Source organism: Podarcis tiliguerta, assembly GCF_965153285.1.
Source record: "Podarcis tiliguerta genome assembly, chromosome: 2".
In the NCBI taxonomy this organism is placed as follows: Eukaryota; Metazoa; Chordata; class Lepidosauria; order Squamata; family Lacertidae; genus Podarcis; species Podarcis tiliguerta.
This window is the reverse complement of record NC_139535.1, coordinates 79651510-79670269: the sequence shown is the minus strand read 5'-3', so window position 1 is coordinate 79670269 and position 18760 is coordinate 79651510. Positions and strand designations below refer to the sequence as shown.

The 18760-nt window shown below is 42.4% G+C and overlaps 1 protein-coding gene across 12 annotated transcripts in view; it reads left to right on the top strand.

The window, feature by feature from the left end:
- The window catches only part of CACNA1A (calcium voltage-gated channel subunit alpha1 A), a 253359-nt gene that overhangs the window by 172754 nt on the left and 61845 nt on the right, over positions 1-18760 (top strand). For all 12 annotated transcript variants that reach the window (XM_083430670.1, XM_083430668.1, XM_083430665.1 and 9 more), the window contains 6 exons: positions 8973-9069; positions 10637-10797; positions 11511-11648; positions 15273-15474; positions 17242-17406; positions 17795-17905. In XM_083430670.1, coding sequence (XP_083286796.1) covers positions 8973-9069; positions 10637-10797; positions 11511-11648; positions 15273-15474; positions 17242-17406; positions 17795-17905 — 874 coding nt within the window. The remainder of the gene's footprint in view (positions 1-8972; positions 9070-10636; positions 10798-11510; positions 11649-15272; positions 15475-17241; positions 17407-17794; positions 17906-18760) is intronic.

The following is an 18760-nucleotide window of genomic DNA, read 5'->3' as shown; positions in this document are numbered from 1 at the left end:
TCCAGTATTCTGGGAAAGCAGCCAACGGCCATGGCAGAAAACTGGAAGCTGGTTTGTGTTTTTATATTGTAAACCGCCCTGTGATCTTTGAATGAAGGGCAGTGTAGAAATAAGAATAATAATAATAATAGTAATAATAATGTATTTTGATGGAGAAGACTGTTTCTGACCTTCCACAAGCCTGGGTACCTCATTACCTCACAGAGCTGCCTCAAGATTCTGTCGAAAATTTCTTAGGATGCCAATAAAATTATAAGTGTGTTTGGGTGTAGGCTATAAAGCTATAATTGGACAAATTAGCTTTTTTCAAACCATGACAAAATATCCATTGAAAATCAGAGTCTACAATCTTGAGGGGTGAAATAATTTTTTACAGGAATTCCACAGGAGCTTATTCTGGGATAATGAAGAACTCACTGGAATGAAGAAAGAGGGTGGGTTGATGCAGAGATATCCCATTTATCATATGAAAAGAAAAGTAGGAATTTCCTGAATTCTCAGAAGCATCATACATCATGTCTGGAGTTCTGAACTGAGTCTCAAACTTTTATCAATAAATGAAGTTACAGTGATTTAGAATCAAGAACTTTCTGAGATGTACTGGAAAATAACTTTCCTGCTTAGCAGCCTCAGCAATTGGTCCATTTCATAAGGCAGAGTAGCCAGCCCGGTGCCATCCAGATTTGTGGACCACTGTAACACCCACACCATGCAGTTAGAGCACTGTTCACTTGAAGAGTCATGGCTCCCCCCCCCCCCAAAAAAAACCCTGAGAACTGTAGTTTGTTAAGGAATTCTAACTCTGTGAGGGATGGCCTAACAACTCTAAGCACCCTTATCAAACCACAGCTCCAAGGATTCTTTGGGGGAAGCCATGATAGTTAAAGTGGTATAAGAGTGCTTTGAATGTATGGTGTGAATGTAACCTACAACTCCCATCATCCCTGACCATTGTCTATGTTGAGACTGATGGGAATTTGAGTCATAAGCACCAAAATGTCACCAGGTTGGCTATCCCTATCATAGGGCTTGACTGAACTGGTCCCAGCTCCTGATTTCCTTTGCTCCCACATGGAACAAGGAAGTCAAAGGGAAGAAACAAGCAGAGACTCCTTAGTATTGGGGAACCTCATGCCTGTGTCATGTGTCTGCGGTTCAGCTGAAAATAGGATGTGCACAGTGTGTAGTGCTGATTGATTCAGAGCACGTTGGACAGGATTTGAATGTCTTAATTGCTTCCAAGGGTAACTAATTCTAAAGGTACAGATTTATATTCATTTTCCCTCCTAGAAATAATTTTTAGGAGCTTGGACCAAGGTGTAGTAGAAGAGGAAAGAACAATCTAATAGGTTGCCACTTCTGTGTTTGTTCATGTTATAGCTCTATTAGCACACATGGCAATCTAAAGGCTTATCCACACTTCCTCTTGTCCTGCTGCTTTCTTCATGGGGAAACCGCTCTTTAGCGGATTTCCCCCAGATTGCCATTTGTTCTGTTTATTGCAAAAGAGCAGGTGTTCCCTTGGAAAGGAGTGGGTCAAGGGGAAACCGCTCAGACTCATGCTAGAAAGAGCAGGTCAAGTGGAAAACCACTCAGCCCTGTGCTTTCTAGGCAGAGCCGTAGCTACAAGGGAGCAACCAGGTTTTTGCACTGGGTAAAGGCTCCAGAGGGGGGGCACCATTGAGGCTCCCAGGTGAAATAAAGCTTAGTTTCACCCTGTTTCTAGGCACAGGACAAACAGAAGTGCAGATGAGCCCTAAGCTGCAATCCAGTCCACTTGGCTAGAGAGGAGATTGGATGAGGCAGAGGTGAGCCTCTGTCCAACCCTGCCAGCAGAGATGTTTCACCACTGTACCTCAATGTGCCTGCACAAATGGCAGTCAGGCAGAAGCTACCACCAGCAATATCACCACTGGATGTAGTCAGGGTAAACCCCATAACAGGGAAAGGTCAGAGTCAGTCCAGCAAGGGATCTGCTGGATCATGAACTAGCCCTGCTGCCATCACATGATGCCAATGGGCCCAATCTGGGCCTCTTCACTATGCCAGCTTGGGAGTTGGCATAGCAATAGGGCATTTTTGTTTTGTTTCCCACTCCCTTTCTGCCCTGGCTGGAGTGAGTGGTGGGGCTGTATGGATGTGGTGGTGGCCATGTCATTTGGTTAAGCCCTGCCACTGCAACCCATGAAGAAAAAACAATCCTTCAGTGCCAGTGAGCTTACCATTTAAATTGTGGTTAGAAAAACGGGGAGTTGGGGGGTGAAGTGGAGGCAAGTGTAACAAGGTTTTCTGAGTATGCGAGCAGGTGAAGTTCCATATGCATTGGCAGTGGGAGGAATGCAACATAGCACTAAGGAAATTGCTTCATCAGGGCAAGCATTGCTGCCTGATGAAACATCCTCTCTCCTCCCCTATTGTGCTGTCCTGAGGGTTCTCTCAGTACCCACCCTCCAAGCCAATTTGGGGGTTATGTGGAGGGAGAAGAGCAGGAAAGCCCAGCAGCAGTTGGGGTTGTCCTTGTGCAGGCTTCTGCTAGTGAACAGTTAGTTGCCTAGTGTCTTTATCCCAAAATTCATCAAAGCCAGAAATCTTGAAGTTCATGGGCAGTTTTTCTGAGGTGCTCTGCACTCCATCATTCAACATCAGGCTCTTGTGATACATGAGAAAAAAAATATTAATGCAACCTTATCTTATATTTTCTATCTACAAACCACAAGGATGGTAGGAGATTTCACAGCAACCCAAAGGTTACCAGATTAGTGCAGTCAGCCTTTCTCCTGGAATAGCCACCTTATTTCCTCCCTACCTGCATGCCTTGCACCCATTTTCCAGCTCTTCCGTGCATCTGCAACTTTCTTCTCTAGTTTTTGGCTCTCTGCATGAACCTAGGAACGTGCTGTGGCCTCCTCAAAAGTGCTTGCACTCATGCACTGGGGTCTCAGGGTTGCTGTCTCCAGTCATGCCCAGGTGAGATTTAATCTGGAGGTGTTTCAGCCTCTTTTCCCAGATCACACACCTTTAACAGCATGTTATTCTTACATTTTTTTTCCGTCCTGAGGCGATGGGCAAAGCAGCCTGAATACAGAGTGAACATTTGAAACCTTCCGTTCTCGCCTGAGGCCGCAATGCTTCGCTTACGAACCCCTCCATATGTCCTTTTTATTCATGATTATTTGTTGTTGTGATGGTACTGCGAGTTCCTCTGTAGGCATCTCAGGTGAAGGTAGTCTTACAGTTCTAGCATATCTCTTAAGTAGCCAGACATAGAACAAGCTTGGGGAAGAACTGAGGCTGAAATCCTGGAATGGTCACTAAAGTTTCTAGTCAGGTGTCACATATGCAGCACGTGGCACTGAGCCAGTGCCATCACATGGAAAGGCAAGCTCCAGTAGTGTTGTGAACTTGTGACTAAGGCAAGCCTATGTACCTGGGTTGTGTAGCAGGGTGAAAATGTAATTGTCTCTAAGGCCTGCCATAGCTCACTCTTCCAGATATTCCAATTTTTAAAATACCTTAACACAATGGAACTTGATCCTGTACCTGCAGGACTGAAGAATGAGAGCTGTGAATTCACCTTGCAATAGATTAGCATTTATTCTACTGATCCAACATGCACATGCTTATATACTCAGCCTTGGAGATCTGACTAGGACAGTTCTTCTGCTTCAAAAAGAATAAGGGCAGCAAGCGCCATGGAAGAGAATATGGGGTGCATTAGTAGAGATGATGGGTATCTGACAGATTTATCAGAGATTTGGGGCTTCTGGAGACTATGGGTCTCATTTTCTTTTATAATCTGACAATTGCCACCATAGAAGAATGGTGGAATAGGATTAATGTCTGACATAGCTGGCATTTAAAAAGTCAGTGCAAACAACTTTGCAGAGACATTGTTGGTGGTTGTGTTTCCCAGTCATTTATTACTCTGATGGAACTTGCCACCCTCTACTGCACTTTTCCTTTCCTCTCTTTCTTATGCATTCTATATCACTGGTGATCTGGTTTGTTCTTCTCTCATCTCTCATCAGTTTCATTAAAATTTTCATCAGCATATAGAAAATGTTTTTGAGCCAATCATGCCAGCTTCAATTAAATGTACAAGGGTCTGTATTGTTTTTCAGCTGTGTTGCTGTCATCTGACTGTATAAACTGCTCTGTAGTCCACTACGTTATGTTTATTCATACTATTGCATCAGTAGCAGCCACACCAGTGTGTTAAGCAACTAGATTCTGGATTGTAAACTCATTTCATAGCCACTGTTCTAGACTGGAACTTGGGATCACCAGAGGAGTGTCAAGATAATTGCTATTACCCCACCTAGGTCCAAAAAAAATTGTGCTGATGAGAGCTTGGCCTCCCCCACCCCTATTGCTATCTGTATTTGGACAAAAGAATGATCACCTTGATAGGGAAAGTTAGTAGAGCTTCATGAAACAATAGTTTTTATTTGTACTAGCTTAGAGGTAAGGACTGAGAATTGTTAAACAGTGTCCCAGACCTAAACAGCCTAATTAGCTTCCCATGTCATGTGGTGAGGCACATATGTTTATTTGAAACCAAGTCACACTTAAAATCCTAACCATGCCTACTACAAAATATGTCCTATTGAATTCAGTGGTGCTTACTCTCAGTTAGGTGGGGTTAGGATTGCAGCCTTTGTCCCTACTAAGCGGGCTTAGGTATAAAGACTTGATATTTCAATCAAACTCCTCTTCATTTTCATTCCTTAGTCAGGATTTGTGTAACCATTGGAATCTGACGCCTCAATTTTTATGTCAGTGGAAATTAGTATATAAATCCAAGTAAGCACATCAAGAAATGGATGCTGATGAAAGACTGAAAAGCTTGAAAGAATAAGGATATGTAAATTTAGGATAAAGATTAAGCCTTGAATAAAAACCAAGTACAATCTGAATGAGAGTAAGCTCCACATAAGAGATGAGTAAGATTTTTTGAAGCGCCTTTGGCTGCTGCCCTTTGCCCTCAGGTGGTTTTTTGTGTTTGTTGTTTGTTTTTGGATGAGCAAGGGCAGACAGGTTTGTTTTCTTTGTAAGAAATGCTTTGTCCAGTGATGCTGGAAACTTCCCAGGTTTCCAACTGAGCTGGCATGAAGGATTTTCTCAACACCAAGGCTTTGATCTTGTTTAGCCTAACATCTGTAGCTAAACAGTTGTAGCACATTACTACCCTGTGTTTCAAGGCAGCCGCCAAAGAAGGGTGCAGGAAAAACCTATTTGGTTCAGAAACGTCCCTGAACAGAGCCAGCATGTGGTATTGGGTTCGTTTGGGGTTTATGTTGTGTGTTCTCTTTCTTAATGTTACTCACTTTCCTTGTCTCTTCCCTTTCACTGCCACTTCACAACAGGAGCAGCACACGGTAAAGTCTTTCTGTCTGTCTCTTTCTCTTTCTCTCTTTCTTTCTTTCTTTCTTTCTTTCTTTCTTTCTTTCTCTCTCACTCACTCTCTGGTACACATTCTATTTATCTATGTGATCTTGGTTATGCATCACTTTGGCTAATGTGGTTGGAAGGGAAGACATTTTAGAGCTCCTTTCGTCTCTCCAAACATCAGTCATTCAGTTGGTACTGTTGTAGGTTGCATCACTGAGTTAGGATCATTGTATTTTACTGTCAGGATTTCACTCTCTGGGACTCTGCAATGGCCATGATGTGCACTGAACAGAACATTCTACTGCAACCTGCTTGAAATATATTGAAATCCTACTTGTGCCAGGAACTGATGATATGCTAATGTTGTCAAGGAGGAAGGACAAGGATGGTGATTAGAAATAACATTAGCTTTAAAAAGAAAGCCCCCACGTGCTAGAGACTTTGGGAACATCCAACTGCACTGAGCAGTCATAGGACAGGGTGCTACTTCCTAGGGGCCTGTTGTCATCTATACACAACAGCAACAAAAACGGCCCTGGAACATATGCTTGGGAGTTGTTGGGGTTTTTTTTTTTTTTTAATCTACCCTCCCTTGTTCTTTTGTTCTGTCAAGGAGGGAGTTGGAGAGCATAGTTTGCTTGGCTGTAAAGCCTGGGGCTCACTGTTGTTTGAAGGAAAGTCTTCTGGTGAATAGAGATATAACACAAATAAGCAGGGCATTCTCACAACTATGGAAATATGTTATGCCCAAACAGACAATCCTTCTGTCTCTTTGTTCTGCAGGCTAGCTATTTACAGTAATGTTAAACATTTATGCTGAAAAATGACAGTGTTTGGGAATGTCATGGCCAGAGAGTGCTAATAGGATCAAGCTGGAATATGTCACTACTAGGCATCCGTTTTGCATTTTCTGGCATCTAAAACTGTCATTTTATTAGAAGTGTCATGAGAGATTATCTAGCTGTCAGAACTGAGAGGTCTCTAGCTAGAACTCTTTCCCTTTGTGCCTGACTTTTGGAAGGATTATAATCGGGGGCTCTTCTCCAAGTGGCTTTGTTGGCTCTCCATTGACTATATGTTCACTCAAAAGTTTGAAAACCATCTCTCCAGCAGTGCATTTCTGAGAAGAGGTTTTGCCACTCTCTTTATAGTATGAGGCTATTCACATGTGTTGAATCAGAAGTGTAAAAGAAAGAGTGCTCCTCGCAGGAGTGTGTGTATGTTAGCAGGGCCTGTGAAGCAGCTGTAGTTATAATAGCTCTCCTGTAATACAGTCATGTTGCTTAAATGTTTCCTTAAATTATAACTATAATCTATTATATAGATGCCTCAAATAAACCCGCTATTAGAAAAGCTGTGTTGTAGTGGACTTGCAGTGGTTTATTGTAGGCATATACAAGTTTCTCTTACCACCCCAGCTGGTAAAAATACAACAACATTAAGAAATTAAATAGCTAACAATTTGCTGCATATTCATGATTTCCAAAATCAGCTGCCCTGCTCTGCCTAATGGTGGGGCTGGCTTTCAGTGGCTTCTTGTAGAAGATGAGAAGAGATTATATATTTCTCCAAACTAGGAATCGATTCCAGGAATATGTCCTTGTCGTCTTCTTTTTCACTTTTTCACCCAATAAGAAAAATTGACAAGGTGGAGCTAAATGGGACTGAAGAACTTTAGCATATTGATACTCTCACCTTTGCATGTGTCTTGTGCACTGAAGGGAGAGATGGAATTCTATCTTACTGCTGGAGATAAGGTTCTAGGTTATCTGGATGCAAACAGAATGTGAGCCAGTGGATAGGTTAAGGAAAAGCATATTGAACAGTCATCCAAGGATGGGACTACTTCAGAATAAACTTTTAATTCTCCCCATACCAAAAATTCTCTGGGATTGGAAAACTAATGTGTAATGGAGAAGGATAGGCTAGAACAATTCTCATAGATGTGCAAGCATTCTTACTGTGGTGCTGGCTTTCAACATACAAGAATTTTTGTCATGAAATATGCCATGCCACCCATCTGCATTCTGAAGTACAGTAGTACAGTCCCAGGAAGGCTTTACTACATGATATAATAACAACTACAACTACTACTACAACAACAACAACCAAAGCACCCAGTATGTTTGAATATGTGTTTTTTATGCCTCAGGGCTATAAAGATTCTGTAGGTGTACTTTGTATTCTGTCAATTTGTAGCAGGTCTGTAAGGGGCTTCCCACATTTCTGTGTTCTGTTAGTTCTGTATAGTTATCTGCATAAAGCTAGTATATGTTTCTAACAGCATCAACATATTCTGCTTCACTTTGGCATCAGTACCCGAAGCAGCACAGTGAGAGCATTAATTCAGGCTGCAACTTCTTCCTTTGTTATTTTCCCCATTCTTAGGAGAATCCTGTTTTAAAATGCCCCCCCTTCATTTGATATGATGTACACACAGCGCGGGTGGCACTGTGGGTTAAACCACAGAGCATAGGACTTGCCAATCAGAAGGTCGGCAGTTCGAAACCCCGCAACTGGCTGAGCTCTTGTTGCTCGGTCCCTGCTCCTGCCCACCTAGCAGTTCGAAAGCACGTCAAAGGGCAAGTAGATAAATAGGTACCACTCCAGCGGGAAGGTAAACGGTGTTTCCATGTGCTGCTCTGGTTCGCCAGAAGTGGCTTAGTCATGCTGGCCACATGACCCAGAAGCTGTACGCCGGCTCCCTCGGCTAATAAAGTGAGATGAGTGCCGCAATCCCAGAGTCGGTCACAACTGGACCTAATGGTCAGGGGTCCCTTTACCTTTTACCTTTACCTTTACACACAAATGCATAGCCAGTTAGGATCTGAGAAATGTAAACCTTAGTAAGGCTGTAATGATTCTTGGCATTGTATGTGTGTACACTTTACAAAACTGGGAGAAGACAACTTTAGTAGCACAGGAGATGAGGGGAAACTCATATAGGGTAGCATAAAAACAGGCAGGATAACTTGACTGGCAAGGTTTGAACTTTAAAGGAAATTGAAACTGAGTTGAAAACTGCTGTTGAATACTTTAGTGCTGTGTATCAGCTGGTATCAATGAGTGCCATTGCCTTGTAACACTCCAATACACCTCACAGCACCTTCTATGCTTTCTCAAGTGAATCTGGTAAAGAATACATCCAGCAATACTTGAACCCCCTTTGAAAATGTTACTTCTAGACCATGCTATTTTCTTTTTTGAGGAGCACATGCTTTGGGACGGAGCATTCCAACTTCTTAGCACCTTGAGGAATTCTTCACAAGGGATCTAAATCCTATGGTGCTGGTGAACAGAGAGGTGCTGAAAGGGTACCAATACAGATGAAGTGATGGGTGGAATCAAAAGCATATAAAAAGGGTAAAGCAGCTGAAGGAATGGAAAGAATGGAGTGGTAACTGGAAAAGGTAGATGCTACTGTTACAACAGAACCTTGAAAGGAATATGGATGACAAAAAGGGTAGCAGATAGCCTGAGTATATATCTCCCTTTGGCAGTCCTCTGTCTGGAACAGTGTAAAGATTCAAGCCTCATTGTTTTTCCTTGCTCTTCTGTCCTCACCCAACATCTCTCTACAGAGGCAGCAAAGGGAAAGACATCAACACCATCAAATCCTTGCGTGTCCTGCGTGTCCTCAGACCCCTCAAAACTATCAAGCGATTGCCAAAGCTCAAGGTGTGTTGGGGGTAGCAGCAGAAAAAGATGGAGTCAGAGCCATGTACATTGATGGAACTATATAAATAAATGATGATGATAATCATTGTTGTTTTGGGGGGATGTAAATCAACAGTTTAAGAAAGAAAATGTGGGTGTGGTTAGAGTGAGAAGAAGGTTGGACCCAGCCTTCAGACCCTTTCATGCATGAGATCTAGTGAAACAAAGGGAGGGGTTTCTGTATTTTCTCTCCATAGGCATCTCTCAGTGTCATTTGAATTGGATCATAGTTAGAGATGAAGGAAGAATCCACCCTGCCCTTATACAATCCAGACAGATCATGCATGACCTGGATCATCTTCAGAATCCACAGTCCAGTGAATTCCATTATGAGGGGATCTGCAGGTTCTGTGCTGCCTCCAACCCCTCTTTGAACTTCCCTCCCTTTAAAATGCATGTAAACATTGGGACAGCCATTTTCCCCCCATACAGTTCTCTCTGGGAGTGACAGAATGATATCAAGTACTGTTGCTCCCAGGGAGTCTTGCTCTATGCATATTGGAAGCAAGGAGCCCCCCATGCTAGCTGCTTAGGCTCCACGTGGTTGCATACACTATTCCTGAAGCTGTAAATAGAAAAATGGGTGGGGCGGGGGGGACTGGAGAGAGTATGCAACCAGCAGACTGCCTTATAAGTACTTTAACATGTGTGTTTCTAGGTGCATTTTAAATAATTTTCCATTTAAAATCTGCCTGGAAAGGGGATGGGATGAATTTAGTCCCATCACCTGTGAGAACTGGGATGGACCAGACTTTAATGGGTCCATCTATACCTAAGTATAGTTGTGCCTGATTTCCAACCATAATTCTGCAAAATGAGGATAACATTTCATGCATCTGATTAAGTGGACTTTAATCCATGAAGATTTATGTACGGTAATAAATAAGAGAGCTAGACTCTCTCTTGCTACAATAGACTAACACAGCTTTATCTATAAGTAGCAAAAAAGATGGAATCCTCTTTGTGGGGACACGTTATTGCTCTGTTCTGGAGGAACTTGAAATTATTTTTGGATGGGCTGAGGATTTTCAAGAAATAGGTACTTCTGTGGTTATGCAGACAGCTTGGGACTTGGCTTCCTCAGAAGTTGCCTGCTCCCACAGTGATTTCTCAGCCCTTGAGAGGCTCTGCTTTCATATAGGCAGCTGCAAGAGAGAGAGGTGGTGGAAGCAAGATAGTGGAGTATCCTCTGTGGGAATCCACTGGATTTCTATCTGTTTTTAAAGGGCTTTTGAATATTTCTACTTACTTATTTTAATAAATGTTTCACATCAAATTGAATTGCTGTGTTCTGCAATTTTATGGTCTGCAGCTCTTAAAATAGTTTTTATTCATTTGTTTAGTGCTGATATTTTAGTGCTGCATACAATTGTTAATTTAGCTTGATTTTATATTTGGTGTTGTATGTCCTTTTTTTATTATTATTGCAAGCTCATTTGGAGTTTTCTTTAAGCCTCTTTGGTTGGCTGGATATACATTATAATAAGTTATCTAGCAAACCCTTACCAGAACCCTGTATTCTTTCCAGGCCGTCTTTGACTGTGTGGTGAACTCACTCAAAAATGTCCTCAATATTCTCATTGTGTATATGCTCTTCATGTTCATCTTTGCTGTGGTGGCTGTCCAGCTCTTTAAAGGCAAGTTCTTCTACTGCACTGATGAGTCCAAGGAGTTTGCAAAAGATTGCAGGTATGTATGTTGCTTCCATCCATTTTGCCACCATTCTGCTTCCTGGCCCTGACACCATTCCCATTCTAACATTTTCTAAGAAATTTTATGTCTCTTCTCTAGAGTTATAGACTCAAAACCCAAATTAGGTTGGAGCTTGCAGGTTGCATTTCTCATGTTGCGTTCCCTGCTACATCAGTGCAGGCAAATGAATTCTAATGCTGTAGTTCCTGCTTTATATTTTGCTGTGTACTTGTTAGTATTGTTTGTTATGCTGATTTTATATCTCACCATTAAGTAAATATAATCAAGAATAATAATACAAATAACCCAGATCCATAGTGAAATCACAGCATAGCTCAGTTATTATCTTACTAATAACACAGCCAAATCTTAAACTGGTGTACATCAGTGTCAGTCAAGTTAATGAAGTAACTGTGGTTTATATAGATCAGACCTATTAAGAGCTATTGTGTTGGAGCTAAGTGAATCAGCTCCACTTAAGCACCCTGAAATGAGGCTGTTATACCCGCTAAAGTGTGATCATTAACTATCTGGATTAACTTTTGTGTGATAACATGAATAAAAGGTTCAGACACTTCTTGTATTCACACAGAGACTGAAGCTCCAATCACTGGCAAAGCAACCATTTGCACCATAACATATCCTTGCTAAATTGTCCACTTCATTGTTGTAGCATGTCCCTGAATGTTTCTCTTGATCTCCTTCATCAGGGGAGAGTACTTAGTCTATGAGAAGGATGACGTGAAGGCTGAGAAACGAGAATGGAGGAAATATGAGTTCCATTATGACAACGTGTTGTGGGCGCTCCTTACTCTTTTCACTGTATCTACAGGAGAAGGCTGGCCAGAGTAAGTGATCCAGGAAAATGAGTGTTGGTTACCATGCTAGGCTGCTGGGTATCTGGTTGGCCGCTGCTGGAAACTAGATTGGTCCCTAGACAGAACTAGTCTAGCCCTTTTGGATTAGCTTCATCACTAAGACACTTTTGTCACATAGAAGTCCAGGCTTATCAGCGATAGTTTTCCCTTTCCATATAAAAACACCATCCTGGGAAGAAGGATTTGTATGAAATGTTTCTTTATTTCTGCTGATGAAAAGCCACTGAAAGCACAGGAATGTAAAATGAGGCCAAATGTAATTAAGATTGGGGCTTGTGATTTATGACACCCATCTCTACCTCTCCTTTAAATCAGAACCAGTGAAGGCGGTGAAGGTCCTGTGTGAGTGCCTGGAGGTGGTTGGAGGATGGATGGCGGCTAACAGATTGAGGTTGAATCCTGACAAGACAGAAGTACTGTTTTGGGGGGACAGGGGGCGGGCGGGTATGGGAGATTCCCTGGTCCTGAATGGGGTAACTGTGCCCCTGAAGGACCAGGTGCGCAGCCTGGGAGTCATTTTGGACTCACAGCTGTCCATGGAGGCTCAGGTTAATTCTGTGTCCAGGGCAGCTGTGTACCAGCTCCACCTGGTACGCAGGCTAAGACCCTACCTGCCCGCGGACTGTCTCACCAAAGTGGTGCATGCTCTAGTTATCTCCCACTTTGACTACTGCAACGCGCTCTACGTGGGGCTACCTTTAAAGGTGACCCGGAAACTGCAATTAATCCAGAATGCGGCAGCTGGACTGGTGCCTGGGAGTGGCCGCCGGGACCACATAACACCGGTCCTGAGAGATCTGCATTGGCTCCCAGTACGTTTCCGAGCACAATTCAAAGTGTTGGTGCCGATCTTTAAAGCCCTAAACAGCCTCGGTCCTGTATACCTGAAGGAGCGTCTCCACCCCCATCGTTCAGCCCGGACACTGAGATCCAGCGCCGAGGGCCTTCTGGCGGTTCCCTCATTGCGAGAAGTAAGGTTACAGGGAACAAGACAGAGGGCCTTCTCGGTAGTGGCGCCCACCCTGTGGAACACCCTCCCTTTAGATGTGAAGGAAATAAGTAGCTATCCTATCTTTAAAAGACATCTGAAGGCAGCCCTGTTCAGGGAAGTTTTTAATATTTAACGCTGTATTGTTTCTAATACTTGATTGGGAGCCGCCCAGAGTGGCTGGGGAAACTCAGCCAGATGGACGGGGTATAAATAAATTATTATTATTATTATTATTATTATTATTATTATTATTATTATTAATGAACTTTACCTTCTGGAAACCCAAGGTCCATTGTGAGCATGCACATAGCTATTTGTTTACCTGTGCATATGTCCCATCTTTATTTTAAAAAATGTTTTGTCTGTGGAATAGTGCAAGAGTGGTTGTACACAAAACAGCTGTTTTAGAAAATTAAACTAAATTGGACATGCCTCCAGCAACAACTGGTGAAGTTAGGCATGCTACCTTTCCTTTGGACTGTTGAAATAAAATAGCTAGATTGTGCTCAGACAACAAGCAAATGGGAATAGGGGATGTGGAAATAAATAGCACTGAGAAAAATAGCTTTACCCATGTTAAAAAAACAACAAACCAGCCACACAATGCACTTCAGTGGGTTACATGCTATTTTATGCCAGATTTCCCACCTCCATTACTGCATTATCAATAGATTGGGAAATGCAAATTAAATGGGGGCGCTGCCATTTGGATGATGATGTGTAGATAACACGAAAAACTTTAAAACATAGGTTGCATCAAATTCACTTTAAAATGCCCTATACATAACCCCTTTGCCAGTGAAACAATTTCTCATGTGACCTATACTGTATTTTTCGGCCCATAGGGCGCACCTAGTTTTTTGGGGGGGAAATAAAGAAAAAAAAATTATTTCCCCCCCCAGGCGCGGGGCTGGGGCGGGGGAAGCCCGAGCTTCCCCTGACCCCAGCCCCCAGAACAGGCAGCTCTCCGCAAGCCGTGGGAGAGCTGCGCGACTTTGCGCAGCCCTCCCACGGCTTGCAGAGAGCTGCGCGAAGTATGAAGCCTGGGGGGTGCTGATCTCAGCACGCCCCCAGGCTTCGGGGTGCAGGCAGCTCTCCACAAGTCGCGCAGCTCTCCCACGGCTTGCGGATAGCTTCCTGAAGCCTGGAGAGCGAGAGGGGTCGGTGCACACCGACCCCTCTCGCTCTCCAGGCTTCAGCGAAAGCCTGCATTCACCCCATAGGATGCACACACATTTCCCCTTCATTTTTGGAGGGGGAAAAGTGTGTCCTATAGGGCGAAAAATACGGTAACTGTGATCAGCTTACTGTAGACCTCCAGTGCCCACACCCCACATTAATATAGCAGTGCCATTGGTGCGAGATTTGGAGGCAGATGTCCAGGGCTCAATTCAGAAGAATGAGTAGAAGGGGCCCCAAATATAGGAGAGTTGGCATATTTTAAACCACATTTTAAAATCAGAGAAATAATACATGTTACCATCTAAAAGCCTTGCCCCTCCATAAGATGATAACGTCTAGAGTTTAAAATCACCTATATCCAGCATTGTGCAAATAGCAGGGGTTGCTTCTAGTGCCCTAGAAGAATTGTTACAAAGAACAAAATGTGGCAATGTATTAGTTACATCAAAGACAGGTCTTTCTTTAAAATGGAAAGAATCAGCAATCCCTAAGATTAAAAACTGGCTATTAACAAACTGGGGAACTTACTGCATATAACACTAATGTCTCACAACAAATGTAACTGATTTGTAGAATACAGAACCTGAAAAAAGAGACAATGCATGTACTTTTGTAAACTAAGAAAATATTTAATAAAAATTGTTTTTTAAAAACAATCTGGGGAACTGCTGTGATGGATGGTAGGGGTAATACAGTATGTTAAGATGAGAGAGCCCAAAGCATACATATACCAGCTATTTTCAAACAAAATGGAGTTCATGAATTTCTGAGAGATACATGCACAGACAAATGGTTTTGAAATTGCAGAAGAATGTTTGGAATGTAATGTTTTATGTTTCAGACTAATCTCTGGTTCTGGAAAGTCTAACGTTTTGTTTTGTTGACTTACAGATTTGTAAATATAATTTTTGTTAATTAAAAAAACAGAATTGTTAGAAGGTGTCTCCATTTCAAAAGTACCAGTGCTTGCATTGACAACCACATGGGAAAGAGAACCAGAACAAATGACTGCATCTTCCTCTTCCTCTATGCACCCAAGAGGAAGAGGTAAGTGCTGCCTTCCCATCCATCTCTTTCCCACTTGCTATGAATTTTGCCAGCTGCCATCTGAGACCTTGAGCTTAGTAAGATTCATCTCACTGTGTGATGAGAATCTCAAAAGCTACAAAAGACTTTGCAGACACTTTGGTGTGATTACAGCTGATTTGGGATTTTAAATAGTCCATGTCAGAAAAACCTTCATGGAGCAGACTATCTCAAATCTTCTTAAATTTTGAGTATTGGGAACCTATCTCAGAAATCATAGGGTTTTACTACTATTTTAGATGGATCAGCGAGCATGATGGATCATTCACAGGGCTCTTCAATTCTTCCCACCACATCTCATTCGCTTTCCCCATCTCTCCTTGTTTTTTCTGCAGTGTCCTCAAGCACTCAGTGGATGCTACATATGAGAATCAAGGTCCCAGTCCTGGTTATCGCATGGAGATGTCCATCTTCTATGTGGTCTATTTTGTGGTCTTCCCTTTTTTTTTTGTCAACATTTTTGTGGCCTTAATCATTATCACCTTCCAGGAGCAAGGGGACAAGATGATGGAAGAGTACAGCCTGGAGAAGAATGAGGTAGGACTAGGCAAAGTGCTTTGGCAAAAAAAAAAAAAAAAAAATAGTACTGGTACTGGTAAACCCAGCCAGCTTCCTGAAGTTTCTATTCCATTCCTTTATGATAGTTTCAAAACTTTGATTTGTTAAAAAATAGTGGGGGTGGGGGCAGTGGATAACTGAATCTGTGTTTAGTAGCAGTGAAACTTAAATGACAAAAAGTCAACAGATTTCAAAAACAGATTGGTTATAGAACTCAAGAAGCTCATTCCCATTTTGAACTGCATCCATCTCCTCCTCTTGAGAAATTCTAAGAAGTTAACAATAACATCAAAATCCTTTAAAAAATACCCAACACAGAGATTTAAAAGCAACGCCACCACACACATACAAAAGTACACATAAGGGACACTGCACCATGTACTAGAAGTCTTTAGAGTTTTATTGATGTATCCTCTACTTCTGCCATCTATAAGGTTGGAGGGAACTGGAATTTGTGATAGTTTAAGTTCAGTTGATATCATTTGTTTTTTTCCTCCACTCCTTGCAACATGAACAAGATTCTGCTCCTAGTTTTGTGGCGCACAATCCTTTTTCTGTTTCCTTCTTCTACAAATAGTAATAGCCCACCTCAAGCAGCTGCCCTGGGGGGAATATTGATGTCCTCTGAAAGCAGGAGTGCCTAATCTTCAGCCTGATTCTGTCACAATTTTCCATGACTGAGCATAATATTCCACATACCCCACCCAAAAAAACAACCAGAAACCATGACGGATGCTCCACCGATGCAACGGTAGAGCCCCAGTGAAGTTGGGAGGGATTCTTTTATTTTTAAAGTAAGGCAAGATAATTATTCCTCTGAGGATCCTGTAGAAAGCAGACCTCACTGAACTGGTTGGGTGAACTGAATGGTATTTAGCTCATTGAGGTTAGGATTTCCAAGTCATGCTGCTGGGATGGGACTAAAGCACCCTTCACCAGCCTAGCCCACTCTAGATGTTTTGGATTGCAACTCCCATCAGCCCCAGCCAGCATGGGAAGGACCAAGTTGGTGACAGCCAGATGGAAGACTTCATAGGTGATAATTAGTTGTGCTTCATTTATTTTAGTGAAATAACCTTAGGGCCATTTACCACATTGCTTTTTGAAGGCATGTGTACATAGACTCATGTCTTAGACCAACTTCATGTAGGAAAGCAGACATTCATCTACTTCCTAGGTAAGACTTGGGTTTAGAAGCACTTATTGGGTATTTGCATCTTCCTTGACATATAGATGCATGTTTCAACCTTGCAACATTATGTTTTCTGGCATCTTAAGATACCAATGTGCACAACCTTGCCTTCAAAATTAATGTCATATACAGCAGGCATTTTGCTACTGGTGCTAAAGTAAGGCCACATTCAATGTCTTGAGTCAGTACAAGGAAGGACTAGAGGGAAGAGCAAACATTTTGGTCAAAGCAGACTCTAAAGTGATCCAGTCAGAAGGAAAGAATATAGCACCATAGGAATCTGCCTTATGCCAAGTCAGACTATTGATCCTTGTAGCTCAGAACTGTTCATGCTGATTTGCCGCTGCATTCCAGGGTTTCAGGCAAGAATCTTTCCAAGCCCTGCCTGGAGAAACCAAGGATTGGGCCTGGGACCTTTTGCATGCAAAGCATGTCCTCTGTCCCTGATCTACGTACATTTCCTATGAATCCAAGCTTGTTTTTTCTCCTTGGCATCTTCTCTTGAAAAAGATTCTTCACTTCTTCACTTCTACTCTTCTATTCTCTCTTCACAGCGAGCCTGCATTGACTTTGCCATCAGCGCCAAGCCACTCACCCGGCACATGCCTCAGAACAAGCAGAGCTTTCAGTACCGTATGTGGCAGTTTGTGGTTTCACCACCCTTTGAGTACACCGTTATGGCCATGATTGCCCTAAACACCATTGTCTTAATGATGAAAGTAAGTAGGCGGAGTCATGGGGTGTGCTTCATGTGGGGTTTGCCCTGACTAACGTGGGGGTATGATGAATACTGTATAGCTAGCTGAGCTACATATTTCTGAGTACCATCGTAGTGGACATTGTCCAAACCCATTGTTATTCAGAGTCATTTGTGCTCCTATTGAGCTGACCTCATTGGTCTGTTATTACCCCTATTGAATAGCTGTGACACTGAAGTAGCAACTAATCTGGATTTTTATAGTATTAACTGGGGAGGGTCTCACTTTTACCCTGGCCTAGTGCAGCATTGTTTCAGCTCCCCCAGTTTCCCTATCCTAACCCTACCTCCATCTTCATGACTGTGCTTTCTCTCTTTCTATTTCTCTCTCTATCCCACCCCCTCAATAGTTCTACAATGCCACACCTGTATATGATCATCTACTAAGGATGTTCAACATTGTCTTCACTTCCCTGTTCTCACTGGAGTGCATTCTGAAAATCATCGCCTTTGGATTGTTGGTAAGTGTCACTCTTGCTAAACTTCATGAGAAATAATCATGAAGGCCTCCACTACAGAGTGGAAGGAACATGACCCCCTTCCTCATGAAACAGGAAGGCATATATTGCACCTTGGTTAGTTGTTGTTTTTAAAGAAAAATTTTATTTATTTGATAATAATAATAATAATTTATTATTTATACCCTGCCCATCTGTCCCTCTACATGAGCTCACAGGGCCCTCAGAGATCACACTGCTTATGGAAGCATGGGAAGTAACAACATCTCACTCCTCCAGAAGCAAACTGTACTTCTGCTGGAGGCCATGGATATAAATGGACTCATTTACAAAGGAGTCTGAAAAAAATCACCAAATTTAGACCTTAGCTTCTCTTGCAACAGGGCTGCTCATGCTAGGACTCTTGGCTTCCTGTACAGGAAGCTACTTATTCTTCACATTCAACTCTAGTTAAACTCTGACTTTTGCTACGCCCATGATTTAGAGAAGAGTATTTTTGGGCAGTGTCCAGGCTTGAATGTTGTAGTCAGAGAAAGAAAGAGGGGGCCTCCTAGGAGAGTGAGAAAGCAATAAATCTATACAAAGGTCAGTTAGTTGTTAGCTTCTTCTGCAACATGAATGTTCCATTCCAAGGGGTCCAACTAAACATCTCACCTCTCATTTGAAAACTTTAATGTTCAGCAGCCAAACTTGAGAGCAGAAACTAAGTTGGACTCTAAGCGTTCTTAAAAGGGAAACAGAAACACCATAGGTTCGTGTGAATAATAAGTTTTATTGTTACAAGCAATATTGTGACAATAGCAGCTTTAGGAAATCTGATCACTGAAGGCTTTCTTCTAACATAGAAGCCAGCACCTG